This window comes from Aphelocoma coerulescens, chromosome 4A (assembly GCF_041296385.1).
Source record: "Aphelocoma coerulescens isolate FSJ_1873_10779 chromosome 4A, UR_Acoe_1.0, whole genome shotgun sequence".
NCBI lineage: Eukaryota > Metazoa > Chordata > Aves > Passeriformes > Corvidae > Aphelocoma > Aphelocoma coerulescens.
Window position 1 is genome coordinate 4,522,545 of NC_091018.1, and position 21,883 is coordinate 4,544,427.

At 42.5% G+C, this 21,883-nt stretch overlaps 1 protein-coding gene across 2 annotated transcripts; it reads right to left on the reverse strand.

The window, feature by feature from the left end:
- Positions 1-539: 539 nt before the first annotated feature.
- On the reverse strand, positions 540-21,681 carry ZNF711 (zinc finger protein 711). 2 transcript variants are annotated; one of them, XM_069015054.1, is made up of 9 exons: positions 21,592-21,681; positions 16,780-16,884; positions 15,427-15,957; positions 7,744-7,902; positions 6,393-6,539; positions 5,689-5,826; positions 4,511-4,558; positions 3,957-3,992; positions 540-3,387 (listed from the first exon to the last, which is right to left on the reverse strand). In XM_069015054.1, the coding sequence occupies exons 2-9, from the start codon at positions 16,856-16,858 to the stop codon at positions 2,210-2,212; spliced, it is 2,316 nt and encodes a 771-aa protein (XP_068871155.1). In that variant the 5' UTR covers positions 16,859-16,884; positions 21,592-21,681; the 3' UTR covers positions 540-2,209. The 2 variants fall into 2 exon arrangements, with proteins under 2 accessions (XP_068871155.1, XP_068871154.1); XM_069015053.1 differs by having other exon boundaries at positions 3,849-3,992.
- Positions 21,682-21,883: the final 202 nt, after the last annotated feature.

Consider the following 21,883-nt stretch of genomic DNA (forward strand, 5'->3'; position numbering starts at 1 on the left):
TGCTCTTTGTGCAAAACCTATGAGTTCAGTGGCTCACAGCCCCTTGGAAATCCTCGATGAAGGGTTCATTTAATATCACATGTTCTTCTTCAGATTTTTAATCTGTTACTGATGTTGTAATTCAAGTATTCTAAAAAGAGAGGGAATTTAGGATCGCAGCGTTTTTACCATTTCATTCTGCAAGCTGTTCTATTACACAGATAAAAAGACAAAACCTACCTGGGTTTTCCCAAAATATGTGAGAAGTCTTTTGTGCTCTTAAAGGAAAAAAAAATTTCAAGGGAATGTCAGTATCACATTTGATAATTATTTGAGAAATAAGCAAAACAAACACAAATACCTTACCTGTACATTCAAAGGGTTAAATCAAACCCAATGTTCTCCCCTAAACAGCCTGACAAATAGACCTGCAGTAACCTGTTTACTTGAAATGTGATCACATATTAATTAGCGAATAATGCAATTAAAAATATTAGGCAAATTTACAGAGAATGAGACTTTCCTAAACACCAGAAATGAAAAGGAAACTCCAAAAAATCTGGAGTGCAAGAGATGCGTTTTATTGTATGCCCGTTACGATGAGTAACACATTTAGAAATAATAATCCCACAGAACAGTGACAATCTTATTTTACAGCGTGTACATCATTTTTTACAGCCACATAAAACACTTATTTGTCTAAGAGATTTCCCAAATTTTAACTTTCTGAAGTTTAGAAATATAAAAAAAATTTATTCTCAAGGAACTGATTCTCATCTGGTGCAAAAACAAAATATGAACATTATCTGGAACACAAAGCCACAATATAGCATGAAGTTACAATTTCTCATGTGAACAGCTGTGTGCAAACATGAAGCAACTAAAAAGTAAAAAATACACATTATATGCATAACATTTATGACCAGGTTTTTCATTAAATAGCCCTAGACCAGCTCGTTATATAAGCGCCATTGGATTTGCAGCATGCTAACACAAAGCATTTTTAAAGGGATGCATATTTTAAATGTATACACTGTAAACTCAAGATCCACCTCCAAACTCTAGTGGCAGCAGATTTTTCTGGTTAAATACTGCATATATACTTTCTTACAGATTGAAAATGCATGTTTATAGCATGGTATAGATCTTTTTTTAAAAGAATCGATTAAAAGGTGCTATTTTATGTCTATATGGAAAATTTCATATTAGGAGGTAGGACAGTAACTGTCATACCTGTTAAGAACACTGCCCTAAAGAACTTCTAAGTACTTTGAATTTTAATTAAAAAAAACCCTACAGTTTTCAACTGCTTTTAATATTCTTTTTAGAGAAGACTTTAAAGTAGCGAGGAAAAAAATTAGTGTTGAGTCACAACACTATGAGCTGCATCCATTTTTATCCTTTAAAAAAAAAGTCAGATTCAAAGTTAATTTTGTTATATGTGCCATACTGAACAACATTCAACTGTAGTTTCAGATAAAAAAAGGGAAATTATATACATATACATCTTTAACCCTAGCACCAGAACACCACCTCTGAGACCATAACATAATGCTCTATTTTAAACATCATATCCTGCAATAAAATAGGTTAGCAGCTTTGAAAACCAGTAAAAAAATGCTTCTTGGACCTAAACTAATAAAGGAAACCAAAAAGTTTCCCTATGAAATGTTTAAAAAAAACCCCAAACCAAACCAAACAAGGGACACCCCCCCAAATTTCGCCAGTTCTGGAATTCAATTTCTAGGCACAATTGAAAACGTTGTGATGAAGTGTCTGACTAAAACTCCCTGTTCCAACCTGCACAAGAAGTGAAGAGTGGGCTCCTTTGCAAAGCCTCTGCAGCTCACCCCACCAGGGCTCTGTTTCCATACTGGAGACACACGTTGGGACTGACAGAATGGGTCACACAATCAGATCTGCCCTGTCCTCTAGACTTAGCAATGGCAAATACTGTTCACTTGGAGACATTCATCCATCTTTCTGCAAATTTAAGACATTCATCCATCCTCTGCATTCTCTAGTGCTCTTTAGGTTCTGATAAGCAACAATCATAGGGCTATGAGATCCCCTGCCAACCCTAATACTTTTTAAGACTTTTAATACAAAGAATGTGAAGTTATGGTTTAATATCAAGCTTTGAAACCAGGAGAAACAGTTCGTGAGATTTATTTTTTTCCCCAATTAGCATATCACAGTTTCTACATCGCTTCCTTCTGGAGCTCACCTATCACATTATGGCCTCTTTGTGGTGCCTCATTATGTGCTGATTTTTCTCGGAGGGCCTGCGGAAGCCCTTTTTGCAGTACTCACACCTGTGGGGGTAGTCTTTGGTGTGGATGGAGATGACGTGGCGCTTAAAGCCCGACGCGTCCGTGGTGCTGTACTCACAGTACTGGCACTGGTACACCTTCCTGCCACTGTGGGTCTTCATGTGCTTCTTCAGTTCGTTCTGCTGCCTGAAGCCCCTTTTACACCTTTTGCATTTAAAAGGCAGGTCCTTGGTGTGAACGGAGAGGATGTGCCCACTGAGTACAAAAGGATCGGACGTTTTGAAGTCACAGTGCCTACACTGGTGGATCTTTTTCCCTTTATGGGTCTCGCTATGCTTTTTGAGCTCCGAGGGCCGGTGGAAGCCTTTCTCACACACCTCGCACTTGTGGGGAAAATCCTTGGTGTGCACTGAAATGATGTGTCGCTTCAGGTCACTGGAGTTGGTGCTCTTGTGATCACAGTGGGGACACTGGTGAGTCTTATGCCCTTGGAAGAGCTCTGTGTGCTGCTGCAGCTCCTTCTCGTCGGCGAAGGCCTGGGGACAGTGCTCACATTTAAAGGGCAGGTCGGTGCCGTGTTTGGTTTTGATGTGAGTTTTCAGGTTGGACTGGTCAGCACACCTGAACACACAGTGCTGACACTGGTATGGCTTTTCCCCCGTGTGGGTCCTCATGTGCTTTTTCAGCTCCGAGGGGTGGCGGAAGCCCTTCCCGCACTCCACGCACACATGAGGGAAGTTCTTGCTATGGACTGCGAGCAGGTGCCTGTTGAGGAGCCCCTGCTCTGCAGTCTCATAGTCACAATATTTGCACTTGTGGAGCTTGGGCTCCTTGTCCCTCAGGATGAGTTTATTGGAACTCAACGGGCTTGCCTCTCTGTATCTTCTTGTGTACTCTGTAAACTCGTGCGTTTTATCAACTTTATTTATAAGTTTATGGCTTTCCAGATGATTGTGGAAACTTACTTTTTTGTTAGTTGTAAAGTCACAGTCTGTACACTGGTATTTCTTCTTGATCATATGATCGGGATGGTTCTTCATATGCCTTTTCAAGAATCCTCTGGATTTAAATTTTTTCCCACAAATATGACAAGGGTAAACTGTTAAGGGCTGTCCATCAGGACCTATTATAACAGCTGTTTTTGAACAAACAAAAACAAGTTATGAAGGAAACACATTTACTGATTAAGAAGTTTTCAATCATCCAAGTGCTGTTCAGATTCATGCACTTACACTTGCAGCAGAGAGAGAGTGGCTCAGTAGTTTAAAAACAACCAATTCACAGCACCTATAGTTTATATAGTTCTGTTTTAGAAACTGCTCAAACAGATCAGGAATATCACATGTGCACTGAATATAGCCATGGGTACTTTTTAATAGCTTGCAACATTCCAATGAATTGCATCAGCCCTGAGTGTACTGACTGAATAGCAAAATATGACATTTTCTAGGCACAGAACTGGAGGGGGGAAGGACACAGGAAATACGCAAATCATCATTTATAGCTTTTAATTCTGCATCAGCTTAAAAAAGAGAAAAGGAATAGGACAGGAGTAAGTGGCACTCCATGACAATACCGTAACCATCCAGTGTTTACCTGTTTGCCATTGCCTGGCCTCTCCTCTCCTCCTTTTCTTGGTTTTTTGTTTGAGCACTCTATTAGTGCTAATGCTATCACAAATCTGCAGGTACTGTGTTGCATTACCGTTTTTGTTTTCTAATCGTGTATCCAAGTTATTTCCTAGAAACAAAAATTAGACACCATAAAAAACCTTAAACAACTTGTTTCTTTGGGACTGACGACTGGAATTGCACAGCAGCATTATCTACTTTTTAAAAACAAGCATTGCCCATTCCTCTACCACCAACATACATCAAAAAGAAGTGTGCTAATAGGAACCACTATCTATCTTTTCCTGGCAAAAGTCAAGGGTCTGATTGTTTACACACTGATTCCTTTCTGAATATATTCTTTAATTTTTATTTAAGTTGTTTTTACTTCTTAACAACTGCACTATCTCTTTTCTGTCTGCAAAACTACATTAAAAATCTGGCAGTGCCTCCCAACTTCCCCACCCCCCTTCGAAGGCTTACAGACATCTAGAATTGTTTTAAGTTCAAAATAGTAGAGAAAGACTGTGGAGTCTTTCAATATCTAATTTATGGCTCATTCTTTGTATCTCTGATTAGGAGCACTGACACAGAAATGTCTATTTTTTCAAAGACAGTTTTAGTTTTAATGCTGTTAAAAGCTCTCACCTGCCGCTTGACCATCTTCATATCTTCGGGGAAGCCTTCTTTCATCTCCTGCAGAAAATGGTATTTTAGTCATTATAAAATAGTATTCTTTTTAAAGATGATGCTTTTGAAAGCCTGATAATGAGAGAAAACTAACTTAGCTAATAAGTAACAGGTTAACACCATCCAAGTGGAGATGTGCAGCTCAGTGTTGTGTAATCTTGAGCCTCAGGAGACAAAATCCCATCTCTGGGAGGGTTTATCCACCCCATCTGTGTTTGCATGCTTACCCTGCTGGCTCTCCTGCTTTCCATTATTAATATGCTTGTTTCTGCAAACTTTTAACCTCATCTATCCCCTCAGATACCCATGCAGAGGTTATCTGAAAGGTACACTTTGCTCCTGAGATGGAAGCACCTTATCTTTCTGGAGTAAAGCAGGCAGATAAGAGGACTTGGCCCTTATCAGCCTCTTAGCACAATGGAGTTCTGGGAGATGCACAAGGAATACCTCAGGAGCACATTCCTCATTTTGCACTGGAAGTATTTGCTGTAATGTGCCAAAGCTCTGTGGTTCTGAAGCACTTTACCAGCCCAGCTGCTGGGCTCTCATTACCACACCAAGGAAATTTCACTAACTTGCTTAATTAATTGTAACAGAAACTATGGATAACTTGGTACCCCCTTAACAAACATTTAACACACCAAAATCCAAGGAAATAATAGAAAAGAATAGACAGGATTCTCAATACATCCTAAGACACTTCCGCTATCTGAAAACAAATCATCTTTTTTGTTTCTCACCTGAAGGACTAACAGGCTTAAGACATGTATATAAACTGAAATTATTAGGAACATATTTACATGTTTATTCCTATCATTCCCTTTTTGAAGTCTTTCCCCCTTCCTCCCAGCTAATGAAAAATACCTAAGTCTGTTCTTGTTTAAGATCTTCAATATTAAGCATCAAACCCCACACACTCTGTACATCTGAGCTGGGATCAGAAACATGATAAAACTTCTCCTAACAATATTTCCTTCTACCCCATAAAACTCAACACACAGCAATCATTGCATGGCAGAGATCAGGAGCTGTTTCCAAACCCCAAGAACAAAGTGAGGTCATCCCAGAGATTCTGGCAGCTGGATGAGGGAGGAAACAATGGCAGGGATTGTCAGGAAAGAAGCACAGGTTCCTACCGTAAGCAGCAGCCCAAGCAACGGGGACAAACGTTTTATTCACGCCAGAGTCCTCAAGCTGGGTGTCTGGAAGGGATGTGGCTTCTTCTTCCCCTACAATAACTTCCATATAAACTTCATCTGCTATTTCAGCACAGCCTGGATTAAGGGAGGAGAATAAATCTTTAATTTTATTCTGCCTGTCCTAACTTTTCCTTCATTTAATTTGCTCTCGCTCTGATTGATACTCATTATAAATTAATTTTCTTCCTTTGGCATTTAAGGGTTCATTGCTTATTCAGACATTCCTTAAAGAGAGAAAACATGTATCAATAAATACTAATCCAAAACAAATGCCCACAAAATTTCCAATATATACAAATTCATAAACTTGCAACTGATGACATTTGCCACTTTGTCAGAAAGCTGCTTAATTCACAGTAGGAAAATAGAAAAAGTATGACTAACCTCATTAACTTCATCCATGGACATGTTAAATTTAATATAAATAATGAAATGATTGCACACAATATGCACAAAGTGCATTACCCACATCACTTTATAATAATTACAGCCTGTTTTTTATTTTTAGGGAAGATGAGCTTAGTTTTCTATTACTTCAGGCTGAAGAATTCTTCAGAAAAAATTAAAAATGTCCTTGAGAATGATGGTTATATGGGTGTACAAACAGCATGAGAAACAAAAATGTTTCTTATTATGCTTACTAATATCTTCATCTTCCTGAGAAGAGTCCTTAACAGCCATGTAAACCATTTTTTCTCGCTGCATTCTCCCAACACCTCCTTGTTCAATGACTCCAGCTACAGAATGGCCATTGTGAAAGTCACTCTCAGTGACAATTTCTGTCCCACCTTGAACAAAAAGAAGTGACACACATTAAGTCAATGTGAACAAAGCCACTGGTAAGATCAATTTCAGATTTCAGTATTTTTTTCTCGTTTACAACAAAACCGTTTTTCATAAAACTCCAATTAAGTGTTTTTACATCCAGGTCTGTCATAAAATCATGCAAGTTTAATAGTCTGGAAGAGATGAGGAAAAAAGTCTCTGGGCATGTCCTGATAAATTCAAGCCTGACCAACCCCTGCCCAGGGATCACGAGCCTTCCATGTGTGCCAGGAGGAGCTCAGCTGCCACTGCAGACACCAAAAGCTGTCCATGCCCACCAAAACCTGACTGCAACCCTGACCTTGCCCCAAACACAGCCTGGAATTGTGGATATTCCCGGATTCCTGGTCAAGACTCCTCTCTGTGCTCCTCATGCTGGACAGCAAAGGTTCAGCCCTGCCAGCAGCAGCCCCGCTGAGGGGAGGGAGTGCTCCCAAGTAGGGAATGGGGTGATTTGCTGGGACCACCTCCCTGAGAGCAGCTCAGGGAACATCCCTGCTGGGAATTACTTCTCAGCCACGAGAGGTTTTGGTTCTCCCTGCTGCTGCATGAGCAGAAGGTCTGTCCCTTCTGTCCCTGGAGACTGACAGACCATCCCCAGAGAAACACACAGTATTTTGGGAACAGGGCCTGGGAATGATCCAGAGGTTCCAGCTCCAAGAACAACCAAGAGGGGGACTCTCTTTTTCAAGAACACACACAGGTGAGCTGTGCATCCCCTCAGAGCACTGGGAGTGCTGGTCTGTCTGTGGGGAAAGGGAACTGCAGAGCAATTCTGAGTGCCTTGGTTCACCAGCAGCCCCAGAAATCCTCCCCTCTCTCTGCAATCATCACCAAAATCCACCGAAAGCTCCCACCAACAAAAGGGATCCACTCCAGAGGCTCTGCTGTGCTGACACACTTGTGTCTTGCAAAGTTAGAGAAAAGCAGCAGCTGAAAAAACAGCTGCAGACACACAGCCACTTCTACATTTGGGCTCTGCCTGCCTGAAAATAACCCTGCTAATCAAAAAAGAACTCGAGACTAATCCACACCCAGCATTTGCTGCATCTGGGCAGCCTCCACAAATGTCACGTTCTGCTAAACACTCCAGTCACTGGATTACGTGGAATTAAGAACAAACAGAAAGACCTCGAAACTGGAAGAATAAATAGGATATCAAAGTACCTATTTCGACATCATCTTCAGCTTCAGCTTTAAATATGTACACTTTGATAACTTCTGAACCAAAGCCATCATCTTTAGCAACATCATCATTTGCCACCTCGGTACTGATCTTCAAGGGAGTGCTTCCTATATGGTCCAATTTCTCTCCAACATCATCCACTGCAAAGAGAAGAGAATAATAATGAGGTTCAAATACATTTTTAGAAGTCAAAGCAATCAATAGCATGATTTTCTCCACTATTCTCCCCGTGTACAGGAAAGGTTTGTATTCATAAGTGCCCTTTAAAAGCAGCTCATCTCAAGAAACTTATAAGAGATTCCAGAAGTTCAGTATTTTATTGCAACTCAGGAAACACAGCAGGAATTACAGAATGGAGGACACAAGAGGGAGCTTGTCATCAAAGGGAATAAGGTAACTGGTTATGGCTGAAACTATTATCCTTAGAAAGCAAAAATGTATCAACAATTAAAATTAAACATCTATACGGAAGTGTTAAAAATTAACCCAGAATTGCCTGTCACAGTCTAAGAGTCCTCAAAAGTTTCACCAACACACTGGTGACTAAAATTTAGTAGCTGAAACTCTTGTGGAGTGTGACGACTTGGAGTATATTCCCAGCTAAAGAAGTGTGCATCAAAAATCTGACTGTATCTTCTCCCTAAAAGAAATTATTATTTTATCCACTTCACCACTTGAAAACATCCACATTAATGAAGATTAATGCATAACAGACAGCTGATTAAAAGATGCAGTGACAATAAATCCAAATACTACGAGAGATTGACTCCTCATGCTTTACACAACTCACTCTCTGGTTATTTGGCCTATACATTCAAAATGTTCATTTAATTTCTAAAAAAAACCCCATGGCATTCAAACGATTAAAATCAACATATTTTGATAAAAAGGGCATTCACAGAGATGTCCATAGATACACCCCAAACTGCCAGCACAGAGGGCACTGAACTCAGCATCTCTTTGATACATGTACCAACACACTTGTCTCTGAGGATAAATTTAGCTCCTGTGCAGATGGTCAACACAAACCTGTGCAGTGCTGAACACCCACGGAAGTCCTCTAAATAGAGGAGAATTCCACAAAATGTAGACAAAATCTGAATGAAACACATTCCAGGGACACAGCATCTTACTGCACACATAACAATACAGTGTGTGTGCACTAAGCAAAAAGAAGTCCTTAAAAGGAACACTGAAGTGACAGCAGAGCTTCCTGACTCCACAGGGATGCCGAGGGCTCTGACCCCTGGGAAAGGCCAGCTTACCTGGGATGGCTGCAGTGGTGCCCAAGCCCCTCCCAGTTTCCTGCTCCCAGGGCACTGGTGGCTGCTCCCAAGAGCTGCTTTAAGCCCCTGAGACCCCAGCCCGGGCTAGACTGGAGTCCCTTTAAGCCTTTAATGCTCAGGGCAATCACGAGAGGCGGGAAGGAGCGGGTGCCTCTCCTGCAGCAAGGGGAGTGGGAATCCACCTCAGCAATCCCCAGCTAAGCTCTTCCCACTCATGGACAGGATTCCATGGACACCTACCCAGCTCACAGCACTGGGAAACATCATGTCTATTCCCAAATCTTGGACTGCATCAGGTGAGTACAGAAGTTACTGAGGACAGAACTAGATAAAATGCAAGTAAGTACAAGTAAATATTTGGTTTCATTTTAGAACCTCTATGAAGTCTATACTTTGATGAAAATTAATATTCTGAGTTGGAAGGGACTCACAAGGATCATCAAAGTCCAACTCTGAAGAGAATGGTCCATATGGGGATTGGTCCCACACCCTTGCTGTTACTAGCACCAGGCTCTATAACCTGAAACCTCTAGGAAAACATTTTAAAAATGCTGCTTTAGCTGTTTGGTGGGGGGTTTTTTGTAACTAGCAGATTAATTCCATTGCTAAAAAAGTATCAAACATGGATCAGGAAAAAAAATTTCCTCAGGAAGAGAGTTTTTGTTTTTTAATTAAAAAACCTCTCTAAATCTCTACTGAAATCTATGCCAGCAATATCAACACCTCAAGGAGTGAGAGTCTGACCTGCTGCATGATGGTCGTGTGACCTGGCAGGAGCAGTCAGAGCACAAGCACTGGGAGCCACAACAGAGGACCTGCAATATTCCTTTGACACTCAACTTTCCCAGCAGCAGACCTTTAATACCCCTTTATATCCACTGTGGGAGTGTTACTGCACCTGCTAATTGACATTTGTTATGCTGCCAGAATGGGGCTGGCAGAAGAGAAAAAAGTGGGGATGCTGAAATACCCTTATCTTGGAATAAGTATTTCTATACATTTACTAAGCATGAATTTATTAAAGACTATTTTTTTTTTCTTTCTGCAAGGCTTTTAACATTTATAAAGGTTTTTTATTCATGTTCTGAAAAATGATAAATGTAAGTTTAATTTAATACAAAGACCATTCCCACTGCATGTCTGAGTGTTGGAAGGACCAGAGGTAACTCCCAGCACAAGGAGGGATTAAATACCCAGCTCTATGACTACACATGCTGCCAAAAGGAGTATTTCAAACTGTAAGCTGTCCTGTAAATTTAGAACTGAGAGGTGGTAATAAAGCTCTTTTCAAATCTGCAACTCAAGCAACACCAACTTCTTCTAAACTCATACATTTTATAAACATAACATGTTACCAGTTTAACAGAAATAAGTACTTGTCCTGGGAGGTTATTTAACAACAGCAACTTCCTGCTGGACAGGGGGGGTTTCACATGTGTGCTAGGAAGTTTTCTTTATGCCAAAATTTCCAACTATTTAACTAATGTGTGACAGTGACTGTGCACCACTATGGGGCTGGTGAAATAATGGAAGAAAAAATCCCACAATTTTAGATAGTTACCAGGACATCAAATGCAATGCAATAAACTTTACATAAAGGAAAAGCATGAGGAATTTTTCAATTTTTGTAAGAATGTTTTCAGAAAAAAAACCCCCAAAACACTAATACAGCATGTACACTCAAATACTGTGTTTTAATATTGCAGGTAAAGCCCTCAAATCTTCAATATCCTTTAAAAATAGGGAGTCCTGTTTTAGAGGGGCAAACTTACGGCGGTATTTTTAACTTCTGTGGTTACTTCCACACCATTAACCATCCTGTGTATTTTCAAAAAAACTCAGTCTTTACAATTTAAGTTAAAAAAATGGAAACCTATCAGGGAGTTTGTGTACCTAGGGCCTCTGGGATCACTTTTCTAAAAAAGCAAATGTGTAATATAGCAAAATTTGGAAAGTATCAACTGGGCTGAGAAAATGATATCAATACAGACTGTTATCTGTAAGATGTTGCTTTTTGTTTCAAATACAACAAACCACACAGAACTGGCAATTGCTTTTGCTTAAATTGCTGTCTTATATGAAGTAAATTTCATGGCTTCCATCTACCTTTTAAACAGATTTAGGTAAGAGAAAAACACCACAGCAGGACAAGTAATATTTGTTACAAAATATTATTGTTTTTTAAAACAGCTCATGAAAACATTCTATTGTCTAGGTAAGATGCCTTCAATCACTGCTAACCCATCAGTGCTAAATTCTCTGCTGCTTTTCCCAGGTATACCTCCTGGGAACAGGGAATGCTTACTTTCTGTCAATGGAATATCAAAGTGTCTTCCAGCTCTGACTCACCCACCAGAAGCACTACATGTTATTATCTCGTCCCTTAAAATTAACTGAAAAAACACAACAGAGAACCTGCAGAAACAGATGCTGAATCCTCCTGAGTGAACAAGCTTTAAAGGAAAACTCAGCACACTCCCAGTGTTAAACTTACCTGGCTTGGCTGTTTTCAGGTGTGTGATGTCCAGATTCACCGTGGATTGCCAGCTCCCAATCCATGTGATGCCTCACATGCACTATGCTGGTGATACCACAGCCACCAGAGGAGCAACACGAGGGCAAGATAAGTCCCATGCTTTGACAATTCTCCGGGTTTTTCTAATGTCTGATCTACTTAAGTTCCATAGGTTCAAATAGAGGAGTAAGAATCCTAAAATGTTTAGCAAATGAGGCAACAGTGTAAGACACTAAAAAGGAGGTGTTGGTGGCACAGTACCTTACCCCCGGGCCAGCTCCAGTGTGGGTCAGTGGTGGCTTTGAGGTCACCAGAATAGTGCATGGGGCCGGCACGCGGAGCGGGGGCTGGCAACCCGCTGTGGGTCTGAATATCGCAAACCTGAAAAACAAAAGAGGGGAGGCTTCAGCTCCACTGCCCACTGCCCCTGCACCTCGGGATGTGCTGCTCACCAGCTCCATCTCACTCTGACAAGGGCTGGGGTCAGGGGCCCACCACCGCATTTGGGATTCACTTCCTTTTTATCAAGGTGTTCTGATGGTTTAAAGCAAGGGAGTGTGAACACCCTGCAGCATCTGTGTTGTGAACGTATCAAAAATAGATTTTTAAAGTCCTATGCTTATAAAGTTGGTTTGAAAAAGCTGAATTTATCTGCAGAGTGGTGATAATCTTCCAATGAAAATTTCTAATCACAAAATCATACACAGATAATCACACAACTATCAAGATGAACTTACTGTTGTCCAAATAGTATTTACACAAAAAATGTAATTACCAGAAGTGTATGAAGTATCTACATGGGAATGTCACCTCAAAATGGTGAAAAATCACCTTTCAGTCAAGTCCCTTCCAATGCAAGCCATTCTATGGTTCTATCATTTAAGCTGTAAGTCCCAACAAGCATAAGGGAAATTAAAATTCCACAGTCAGCTCCATACCCTAAAATGTAGTATTTTGGTAGTTCCCACATGTGTTCCACAGAACAACTCAAAGTACTCCCTAAGGGTATGTCTGGCATTTTATGTAAAATCTCCCCTTTTCAGAAGCCGAATTTCATTAAAAGACAACTAAGTATTCTGAAATTCTTTAAAAGTATCACTTTGGTGTGATTTACATTATAAAACAGTTCAACAGTCCTTTGTATACACCCCAAATGAAATACTGTAAAATTTACTTATTTACAACATTTGACAATTGAAAAAATGTAAGTAAATAAGAAGTTTTGACCTGCTTGATAAATGGAGGCCTTTATCTATTCTACACAACACATTATCTCCATAAACAACACAAATTCAAGGGTAATATTTAAACAATAAGAAAAATATTAAAAACTGCGTAAGAATGATTCATTTCTGCTGACAAAAACACAATAGCAGACACTTTGTGGGGTCAGGCTGGCATTCCCAGCACAACACAGGCTCAAAACTTAGGAAACACAACAGAGCTCGTCTTTACCAACAATTCAGATGAGGGGATCGACTTTGCAGGTGACACCAAATTGGGGGAGTGTTGATGCTGGAGAAGCTCTGCAGGGGAGTCTGGACAGACTGGATCCATGGGCTGAGGCCAGCTGGGGGGGTTCACAGGTGCCAGGTCCTGCCTTTGGGTGACAACAATCCCATGGAAAGCTCCAGGCTGGTGCAGAGGGGCTGGAAAGCTGGGAAAGGCCCTGGGGGTGCTGGTGCCAATAGCTGGACACGAACCCAGGGGTGCCCACGTAGGAAAAAGGCCAATGGCACCTGGCCTGGATCAGGAATGGTGTGTCCAGTGGGATCAGGGCAGTGCCCATCACCTGTGCTGGCACTGCTGGGGCACCTCCAGTGCTGGGGACAGCTCTGGGACCCTCACGACAAGAAGGACATTGAGGGGCTGGAGCGTGTCCAGGGAAGGGAACGGAGCTGGGGCTGGAGCACCAGGAGCGGCTGAGGGAGCTGGGAAAGGGGCTCAGCCTGGAGCAAAGGAGGCTCAGGGGGGACCTTGTGGCTCTGCACAAGTCCCTGACAGGAGGGGGCAGCCGGGGGGGTCGGGCTCTGCTCCCAGGGAACAGGGACAGGAGAGAGGGAACGGCCTCAGGCTGGGCCAGGGGAGGGCCAGGTTGGATATCAGGAAAAATTCCTTCATGGAAAGGGCTGTCCAGTCCTGTCACAGCTGCCCAGGGCAGTGGTGGAGTCCCCATCCCTGGAGGGATTCAAAAGCCATGTGGATGTGGCCCTTGGAGACATGGTCAGTGATGGCCCTGGCAGTGCTGAGAGAACAATTAAACTCAATGATCTTACAGCTCTCTCCCAACCTAACAGATTCTATGACTGCCTTAATTTATCTAAATGATTACTTTAAACAAAATCCTAGATGAATAATGTAGCTTTCAACTGTGACTATTCAGGCACATCACGATTATACATATATAAAAATTTAATTTGCTGAAAACTAGGTCTCAAAATGGCTTTGAAACATTGTGAAAGCCAAGCTTGAGAGCACCTGACAAAACCATGAATGTGTCAGACACACGTGGGGCCATCAGTTAACTGAAAGCTTCAGATGGCTCTGGTCTAAGTGCAGTACCATCAGCATCAATCACACTCCTCTGTCTCAGAAGGAATCCCAAAGATGACTGCACTTAAAATGACAAGGGAAATCGCCAGTTACAGAATAAACTCATCCTAAGTTCTCTGCCAGAAAGGAGCAATTTGTTCAGTGAAACAACTGACTGTAAAAATGGTGTTTCTTAGTTACAAATACACAGGATTCTTTTTATTGAAGGTCTAATTTGATTTATAGACTCATTTTTGAAGTTCTTTTTCAAAAAACTCTCTTTTTGACTTCTGTTAGTGACACAGTAATGATGGAAAGCTTTAAAAATAATTGCTGTTCATCCTAGACTGAATGAAAATAAATATCAAAATACACCTTGCATAAGGGACATAAATGCTATAAGAGAGTGAAATCATTATAATCACGAATCAGTTGTGTCCTCCCTCATGAAATTTTTAATAAATGCAGCTCGTTGTAACAGACTGACACTTTGACACACTTGGCATTGACTTTTTTTTTAACATATTGCTTCTGACTAAATAAAATCTGTTTTGACCTACTCACATTTCAGTAAGTGATTTGGGCAAGTCAAAAAATTTAAATTAACTATCATATATTTTATCAAATTTGTGTAGCAGCAACAACTGGTACCTTGGGTATAATGTAACCACTGAAGAAACATAAAGTACCCAAGGTTCTTTCAGCAGCCAATTTCAGCTACCTGTCAACAGGATCATATAGAGCTGGATGCTGTGTGGGAACTGAAATGTGTTAATGAGCCAATCTATTAAAGCACACGATCCCTTATTTCCAAGTTCAGCCCAGAACAGCACAACAGACAATGAAATGCCTATTATAATTTTTAATACACTAAACAAACTATATTTTGTGGACACATTGAGAAAACTTTGAGTTAAGAGATCTTAAAAAAACTATTTCCTTGTGGATTCTCCTGATTAAGCCCAACATAGTATTTTTACATGAATCTGCATAACATTGCAATATACCCAAGGTGTTTTTTAAAAAAAAAAGTAGTATATTCAAAATTAATTGAATGTTTAACTTTCCAAGGTGTTTTTCTCAAATTTCCTGGAATATCTAGTTTCAGAAACACAAACATACACACTCACTCACTCAGCAGCATCAATGTCCTTCTCTTTCTTGTTGTAGCAGTGACTTTGCATCAAAACCCCCAAATTCAGACACCAGAAATTAACTGGGCACCAGCCTATTCCCTGAGTGTTCCAAGAGTCCAGTTATAGGAAGTTCTCCCCAGCAGAGCACTTCCAGCTCAGCTCCCTCCTGCTTCCATCTACCTCTGTGGAACTTACAAGATATCATCAGGTAGTCTTCAGATGTGCTCTTGCCATCATCGTCATCCTCGGTTTTGATGGTGACTGTGGAGCCAGGGACAGCCCCAGCTGCCTGGATGACGGCTTCGGAATCCGAGTTCGTCACCAGCACCTCTTCCGAGACCATGGTGGGTGAGTCGGCCCCGGCCACAGAGTCCTGCACCACGTGCTCCAAGTGTCCCTCAGGGCCTGTGACAAGGTCTGCCACAAACACCTGGTCAGGAACTCGCACGGTTTCTGTGATCAGGTCAGAAGTCAAAACGTGGTCGCTGGTGTCCAAAGCCTCTTCAATGGCAACATCAGCCTCCAACACGGAGTCGGGAACGATGACGCCCTCCGTGACAACGTCCGTTTCCGTGATGATGTCGGGCCCCTGGACCACCTCAGCTGCCAAGCCATGATCAAGAGTTATCCCATCATCTGTGACCACATCAGAAACCAGGACAGCTTCAGGGACTGACACAACAATGTGGTCTCCATCGATGTGAGCAGTGCCAGCCATTCCAGCCACTAGGGAATAACCACGAACCAGGAGAAAAATGTTACAATTATTGCACCAGCAACTGGTTTATCTAAGGAATGGAGTTGTCACACAGACAAGTTAAACACAGATGTAAAAATCTGTTACATCTCAACATCCACATTTTGCATTTCACCTGATAAACACTGTCCAAAGCAGCCGGTTTTGTACAAGTTAAGTTAAGCAAAACATACCACTTCAAGACATAAAGTGGAGTTTGTCCCAAACTTAGGTTTTACTATGAGGATCTGTTAAAAACTAAAGGCCAGTTTACAATTCAGTCTCTTTTTTTAAAAATTCCCAGTTAGCAAACATTTCATTGCAGCAGCAATGTGAACCTTCACAGAACTCTTGCGTGACACTGAAAGTGTGGGAACAAACCATTAACTGCTGTTACAGTAAAAGGACTCATCCTTTGGGCTGCATGGGCCTTGTTAAAAATAAACACTTGGTTGTATATAATATTTTTAGTAAAATTTCCAACAACTTGCCACATCACAAGGAATGGCTGGAGGTAGAAACCTGGTTTTTATTAACAGACTGGACTGGCCAGTCGTATTTGCAGACTACTTTTCTAGACATAACAAAGAACGCATAGTGAACTATTTTAACACACAAACAGCAGTTTTAATCTTGTAAACACTCAAGGAAATAACGGTTCTCATCAGAATGAAAAAAAAAATTAACATTACTCAGTAATTCAGTTGTAATTCAAATGCAAATATCCTGGTATAAAGACATGGTCCTTCCCAATACCTGAGAAGGCCATCTCCTGGATTTTAGTCACTATTTTTAATAGTTAAAATGTTTACCAAAATCCTGCATGATCATAGTGTGAGGCATTTTGGATTCCTGTGTTTGCAATCCAAGACTCCCGCCACCTGGATCCATATTCAGCCAAATTCATTCACAAATAACTGCAATAAAACAAAAACGAGAACTTACGTTTAACAGTGTTCTTGTGTTGATCAGCTTTACTGGATTGATGTGTTACAACGACAAACACAGAGAAGTATTTACCCACAAATTCAAGAAAAACATCATCAATGCTTCATATAATTAACTTCATTATTTTGGTGTCTATTTTTTTGACCTTAGCATAACAATAAATATTAGCAATTGTGCACAGAGCAGTCACCTCTGCTCTGCCCTGTCTGTACAGCCTCATTAACTAATTATCAAGACTGGTGATTCTGGATGTTTGGAGCTACAAAGAAGAAAGTGAAGGACTGTATTGGGAGTATCACTTTTTCCAATTCTTTCAAAATCTGGATAAATGAGACAATTCAAAACCAATTTTAACATGTTAATTTAATTGGGAATGCCAAATCTCTTTGACAAGGTACAGCTACACGAAGTCACTCCCAGAGCAGGAGAAAGGATGTATCATTTGACAGACTGTTCCCATAAAACACAGGAGAGAAGGATAAAATCAGCATTCCAGCATGTTATTTGCATTGCTACCAAACACTGAAATGTGGGGATTCTGAATGATTTTGCAACTTGCTGCAACCCAAAGGACTTTACACCAGTTCTCAGTGCAAAGTGACTCCACAGAAGCACATACAGGATCATACAGAGCCCAAGGCTTTCACAGGTGAAAAATCTCCAGCCTAAAAAAATCTCTGTTGCACAAGGCTAAAATCTTGTACTTTCCTGACCTCTCGTATCCAAGAATCAGAAAAAGTGACTATCACAGAGCAGACGAGGAATTTTAGGAGTTGTGGGAAGTGACCGCAGGGTCAGAGCTCAGAACTACGTGACCTGGGCAGTGCAGAGAGGAGTAGGGAGCACAAATCTTTCACGGGTAAGCCTCCAAAGTATGGTGCTTTCCTGTTGCAGCACCAACCTTGGTTTTGCTCTCCTAGATCTCATAAAAGAAATCACCAGTATCCTACCACAAGAATTCGTTAAATCTCAGCATCTAAATCCAAACCTTGATGGAAACTCCAATTACTTTGTGGTAGAACACACTTGACAACCCCACTGCAGTGAGTTCCACCTGAGCCAGCACAGCCAAGGAAGGTGGATAATGAAACAAGCCAAGCTGTGGGAACAAATGCCCAAAATCCGAGACACCTCCAAGACAGAGTCAAGGGGCCAGGAAGAGCCAGGACCTCACGTAACTCCTGAGCTCCTCCAGCAAAGGTGCCCAGTAATGGCAATTGCAAGGAAAAACCACTGATCCACCCCAAGGAGGTTTGAATTCAAGACTACCAAAAAAGTCAAACACTATCCATGAGGAAAGCTGTCAAGGATTTTACTAATTCAATTCCACTCCAAAATCAAATTCTTTCAGCATTGTAAGGATCACAGAGCAGCTCCAGAACCTCAATGCAATGCTCCATCACTCCCAAATTATCACCACAGACATCCAAAATTCTCACAGTAGCTAATGAATCCTTGCTAGTACAGAATACGATGCAGCTCTAGACCATAAATGGCTCATTTAACTATTTGAGAATTAAGGCAGTATCTAACATTTCCTGACCACAGGCTTTACATTCAGAGAATCCTTTTTTCAGTGTAAATGGATATGAAAAATTATCTTAACTTATATCAATCTGAGATTACAGGAAGAATATGCCAGACTTTTTTTTCCTTCTCAATAAGCAACTTATTTTCAGATTAAATAAGTAGGTGTACCACATATTACATGTTGTGGTACATAGAAAAATTCAATACAAAGAAGGACATAATTTAAATTTAAATTTCTGCAGGGAAAGCGATTTATCACTAAAAAAGTATTTTCCTGGTAGTTAACAGGACTAGAAAAATAACCAGAGTTATGGAATGGCACCTTCTGTGCATGGAGTACCAGCAATCCCTTAAACTTCTCCTAAAATCAGAGATGGATGATGACACACAGGCGACAACCCCGCTGAAGCTGTACCAACCCTATGAAGAATGTTTTTGTAAACCCTCACTGCAGACAAAGGATGGACTTGAATCAACCACACAATCACAAATTTATTTTTTATATCAACTTTGGAATCTTAAAGGAATGCACTGACAGCAGGAAAAGCCCTTCCTGCTACTGCTGGAAGAATTAGCCATGGATAAGGCCCACAGCTCCCCCCAAACCGGGTGGTTCTGCTCACAGGTTGCAGCAGTGCAGATGATGCAGTTTCACATGTCACATATGCAGGCAAATCTTGTTATTGGGAACAGCAAAAAAAAAAATGCAGCACAGTGATTAATTGTGGTTCTTCTCTGCTTCCTCCTGTAGTACACTGTGTAACACACCCACACCACCACAGGCAGATCCAATCACGGGTTTGCAACAGGAGAAATCAGGCAGAAAGCCACAATTCCACACCCTGTCACAATCCCAAACTTATCCATTCCTCTCTTCCTCTGACTTGTAACATCTCAGGTTTTTCCTCTTAATTCCCCTTCTCCTCTGGGTATTTAAAGACAGTGAAAATGTTTTATTAGCATCAGCCAATAAAATATTCACTTTACAACATTCCATTAATTTTTTCATTGATTTTTTTTTCATTACAGCATGCTATCTTGGCCCAGGAAAGAGCACATTATCATCAGATCCCAAAATGAAGTATTTAATGCAACCTACACCGAGATTCCCAGAGATTTAGCAGTGTCTCACAGCTAAATTTTTTAAATATGTCTGTATCTGGAATAGTTTTGCTTTTCTGAAAAATAACCGTTCTCTTTCTAATGAGCCTGAGGTTCATCTCAACCTATTTCAGCTCTTTATGCCAAAGCTCTTCCTTAGATGGCGCTCAGCTGAGACAAGCAATGAATTTCAGAGTAGAAGAAGGGATATCTGACCTCTCTGACAACTGTAAACTACTTCTGCACATGGTATTTTTTCAAATCAAGGATAATGGTTGGCAGTTTGGGATGACTTAATAGCAGCACTCAACTGAAAAACTGGTGGAAGTTCCCAGGATACACATTGATCTGTTCTTAGGTTACTCTTCCTAAGAAAAGTATCACAAAATAACCAGTAACACTTTCATTTTAGAGAGAGTTTAAGAAAACACTCCAAGCACAAAGATCTTCAGCAAAGCATTTTTAAGGAGGAGGGATAGCAACCAATGCTTCAGCACTTCTACCTTTCCCAGGAAAAACAGGGTGTCATTCATGTTCCCAGGGGGACAAGGAAACTCCCAATCCCTATGCTGGCTTCCAGGCACTGTTGCCATATTTAAAATGTGTATAACATAAACAACATTTCTATAGAATGACAAGTACAACATGCCAATTACAGCTTAAATACATGCTCTTTATTTATGCAGCTTTAGGAATACATTTTGTGTGGTCCTGCAAACGTTAAGCATCTCCCCAATTTACACACACCTTTATTCTCAGTAGGTTCAGGTGGTGCATTTTCACATGAAGCCTAATTGCATGGTCAGCCCTTAATCTCGCCTTTAAAATAGCGGATTTCTTCTAAATAATTTACATCTTGTTTCATGCTCCAAAGGAAAACACAACATCATGCACTGCTGGTGTTTTGGATATTCACAAGCTGCATATGAGATCTGCATAAAACCTAAAGGACCAGGCTCAGACATAGAGCAATGTAACAACAAATAAACTTCTACGCCGTTGAAAAATACAAACCAGATGCTGGGTAATCATTTAATTTCTTAACATTCAAGCTGAAGACGAAAAAAGCATTATCCTTCCCTGATGACACTTCACGGTTTTCATTTTTTCCCCCTAATTTTAATGCAGCAACTGACAGAAACGCAATGAGAAACGTCCTGCTTGTGCAGAAATCTTAATTAGAAAACCCCAATTAATAAAATAACGGATTAACGCAGGTTAACACAGACCCTGGGCAGAGAACAGACTGGGTATGAAAAACCAGCATATCCACTTTAAAATCCTTTATTGTGTCCACCTAGAAAGCACCACGACAACTTACACTCCAAATCCATTTAAAACGCCACAGACAAAACCAGTGAAGGAGATTTTGTCTCGCTGCCTGAAACGCGCTAAAGGCTCTTGATACAAAATAAATAACAAAATAGGAAAAAAAAAAATTACATCTACGCGTCGCACCAACAAAACTTCCCGTGGTAAGAACCACGGGCAGAGCCGGCCGGCGGCTGCCCAAGGGCCGGGCTGCCGGTGCCCGCTGGCGCCAGCGGCTCCCGGCACATCCCGGCGGCTCCCGGCGCATCCCTCCCTCTTCCCTCCCTCCCTCCCTCCCTCCCGCGCGTGCCCGGCGCGGGCGCGCCCGCGGTGCCGCCGGGGCGGGGGGAGGCGGCGGAGGGAGCGCGGGGACAAAGGAGCGAGTGTCCCGCGGCGGTGCGGGCCGGGAGGCGGGGACAGCGCCGGGATAACGCCGTCACAGCGGGAATAACCCGGTCCCGGTCGGGATAACGCCGTCCCACGGTCCCGAGCCGCGGCCTCCCCGCCCCGCCGGCCCGGCCGACATCTTGTGTTCCGCCATTTTCTGCCCGCCCGCGCGGCCCCTCCGCCGCCGGGCCCGCCCGCACCGCCCGCCCGGCGCGGCACCGGCGGGCCCGGCCGGGGCTCCCCCGCCCGCCCGCCCAGGGGCGGCCGCGGCCCGCAGCGACCGCGGCGGCGGTACCGGAGCGCGGCCTGCGCGGCTCCACCGTGCCCGTGCCCGCGCCCCGGCTCACCTGTGCAGGCCCGGGGTGCGCCGGGCCCGCGGGACGCGCCGGGGCCGGGCCGGGCCTGGGCCCGCTCCGCCCGCAGCCTGGGCCGGGCGGCGGCCGCGAGCGCGCGCGGCCCCGCTCCGCTCCCCCCGCACGTCACGCGCGCCCCCGCGCGCCGAGCAGGCGCAGCCGCCGCCGCCCCCTCAGACCCCCCCGCGCCCCCGGCACCGTGAGGGCACCGCGGGGGGACCCCGCTCCCGGCCGGAGCACCGTGAGGGCAGTGAGGGGAGATCCCACACTCCCGTCCCCGTGAGGG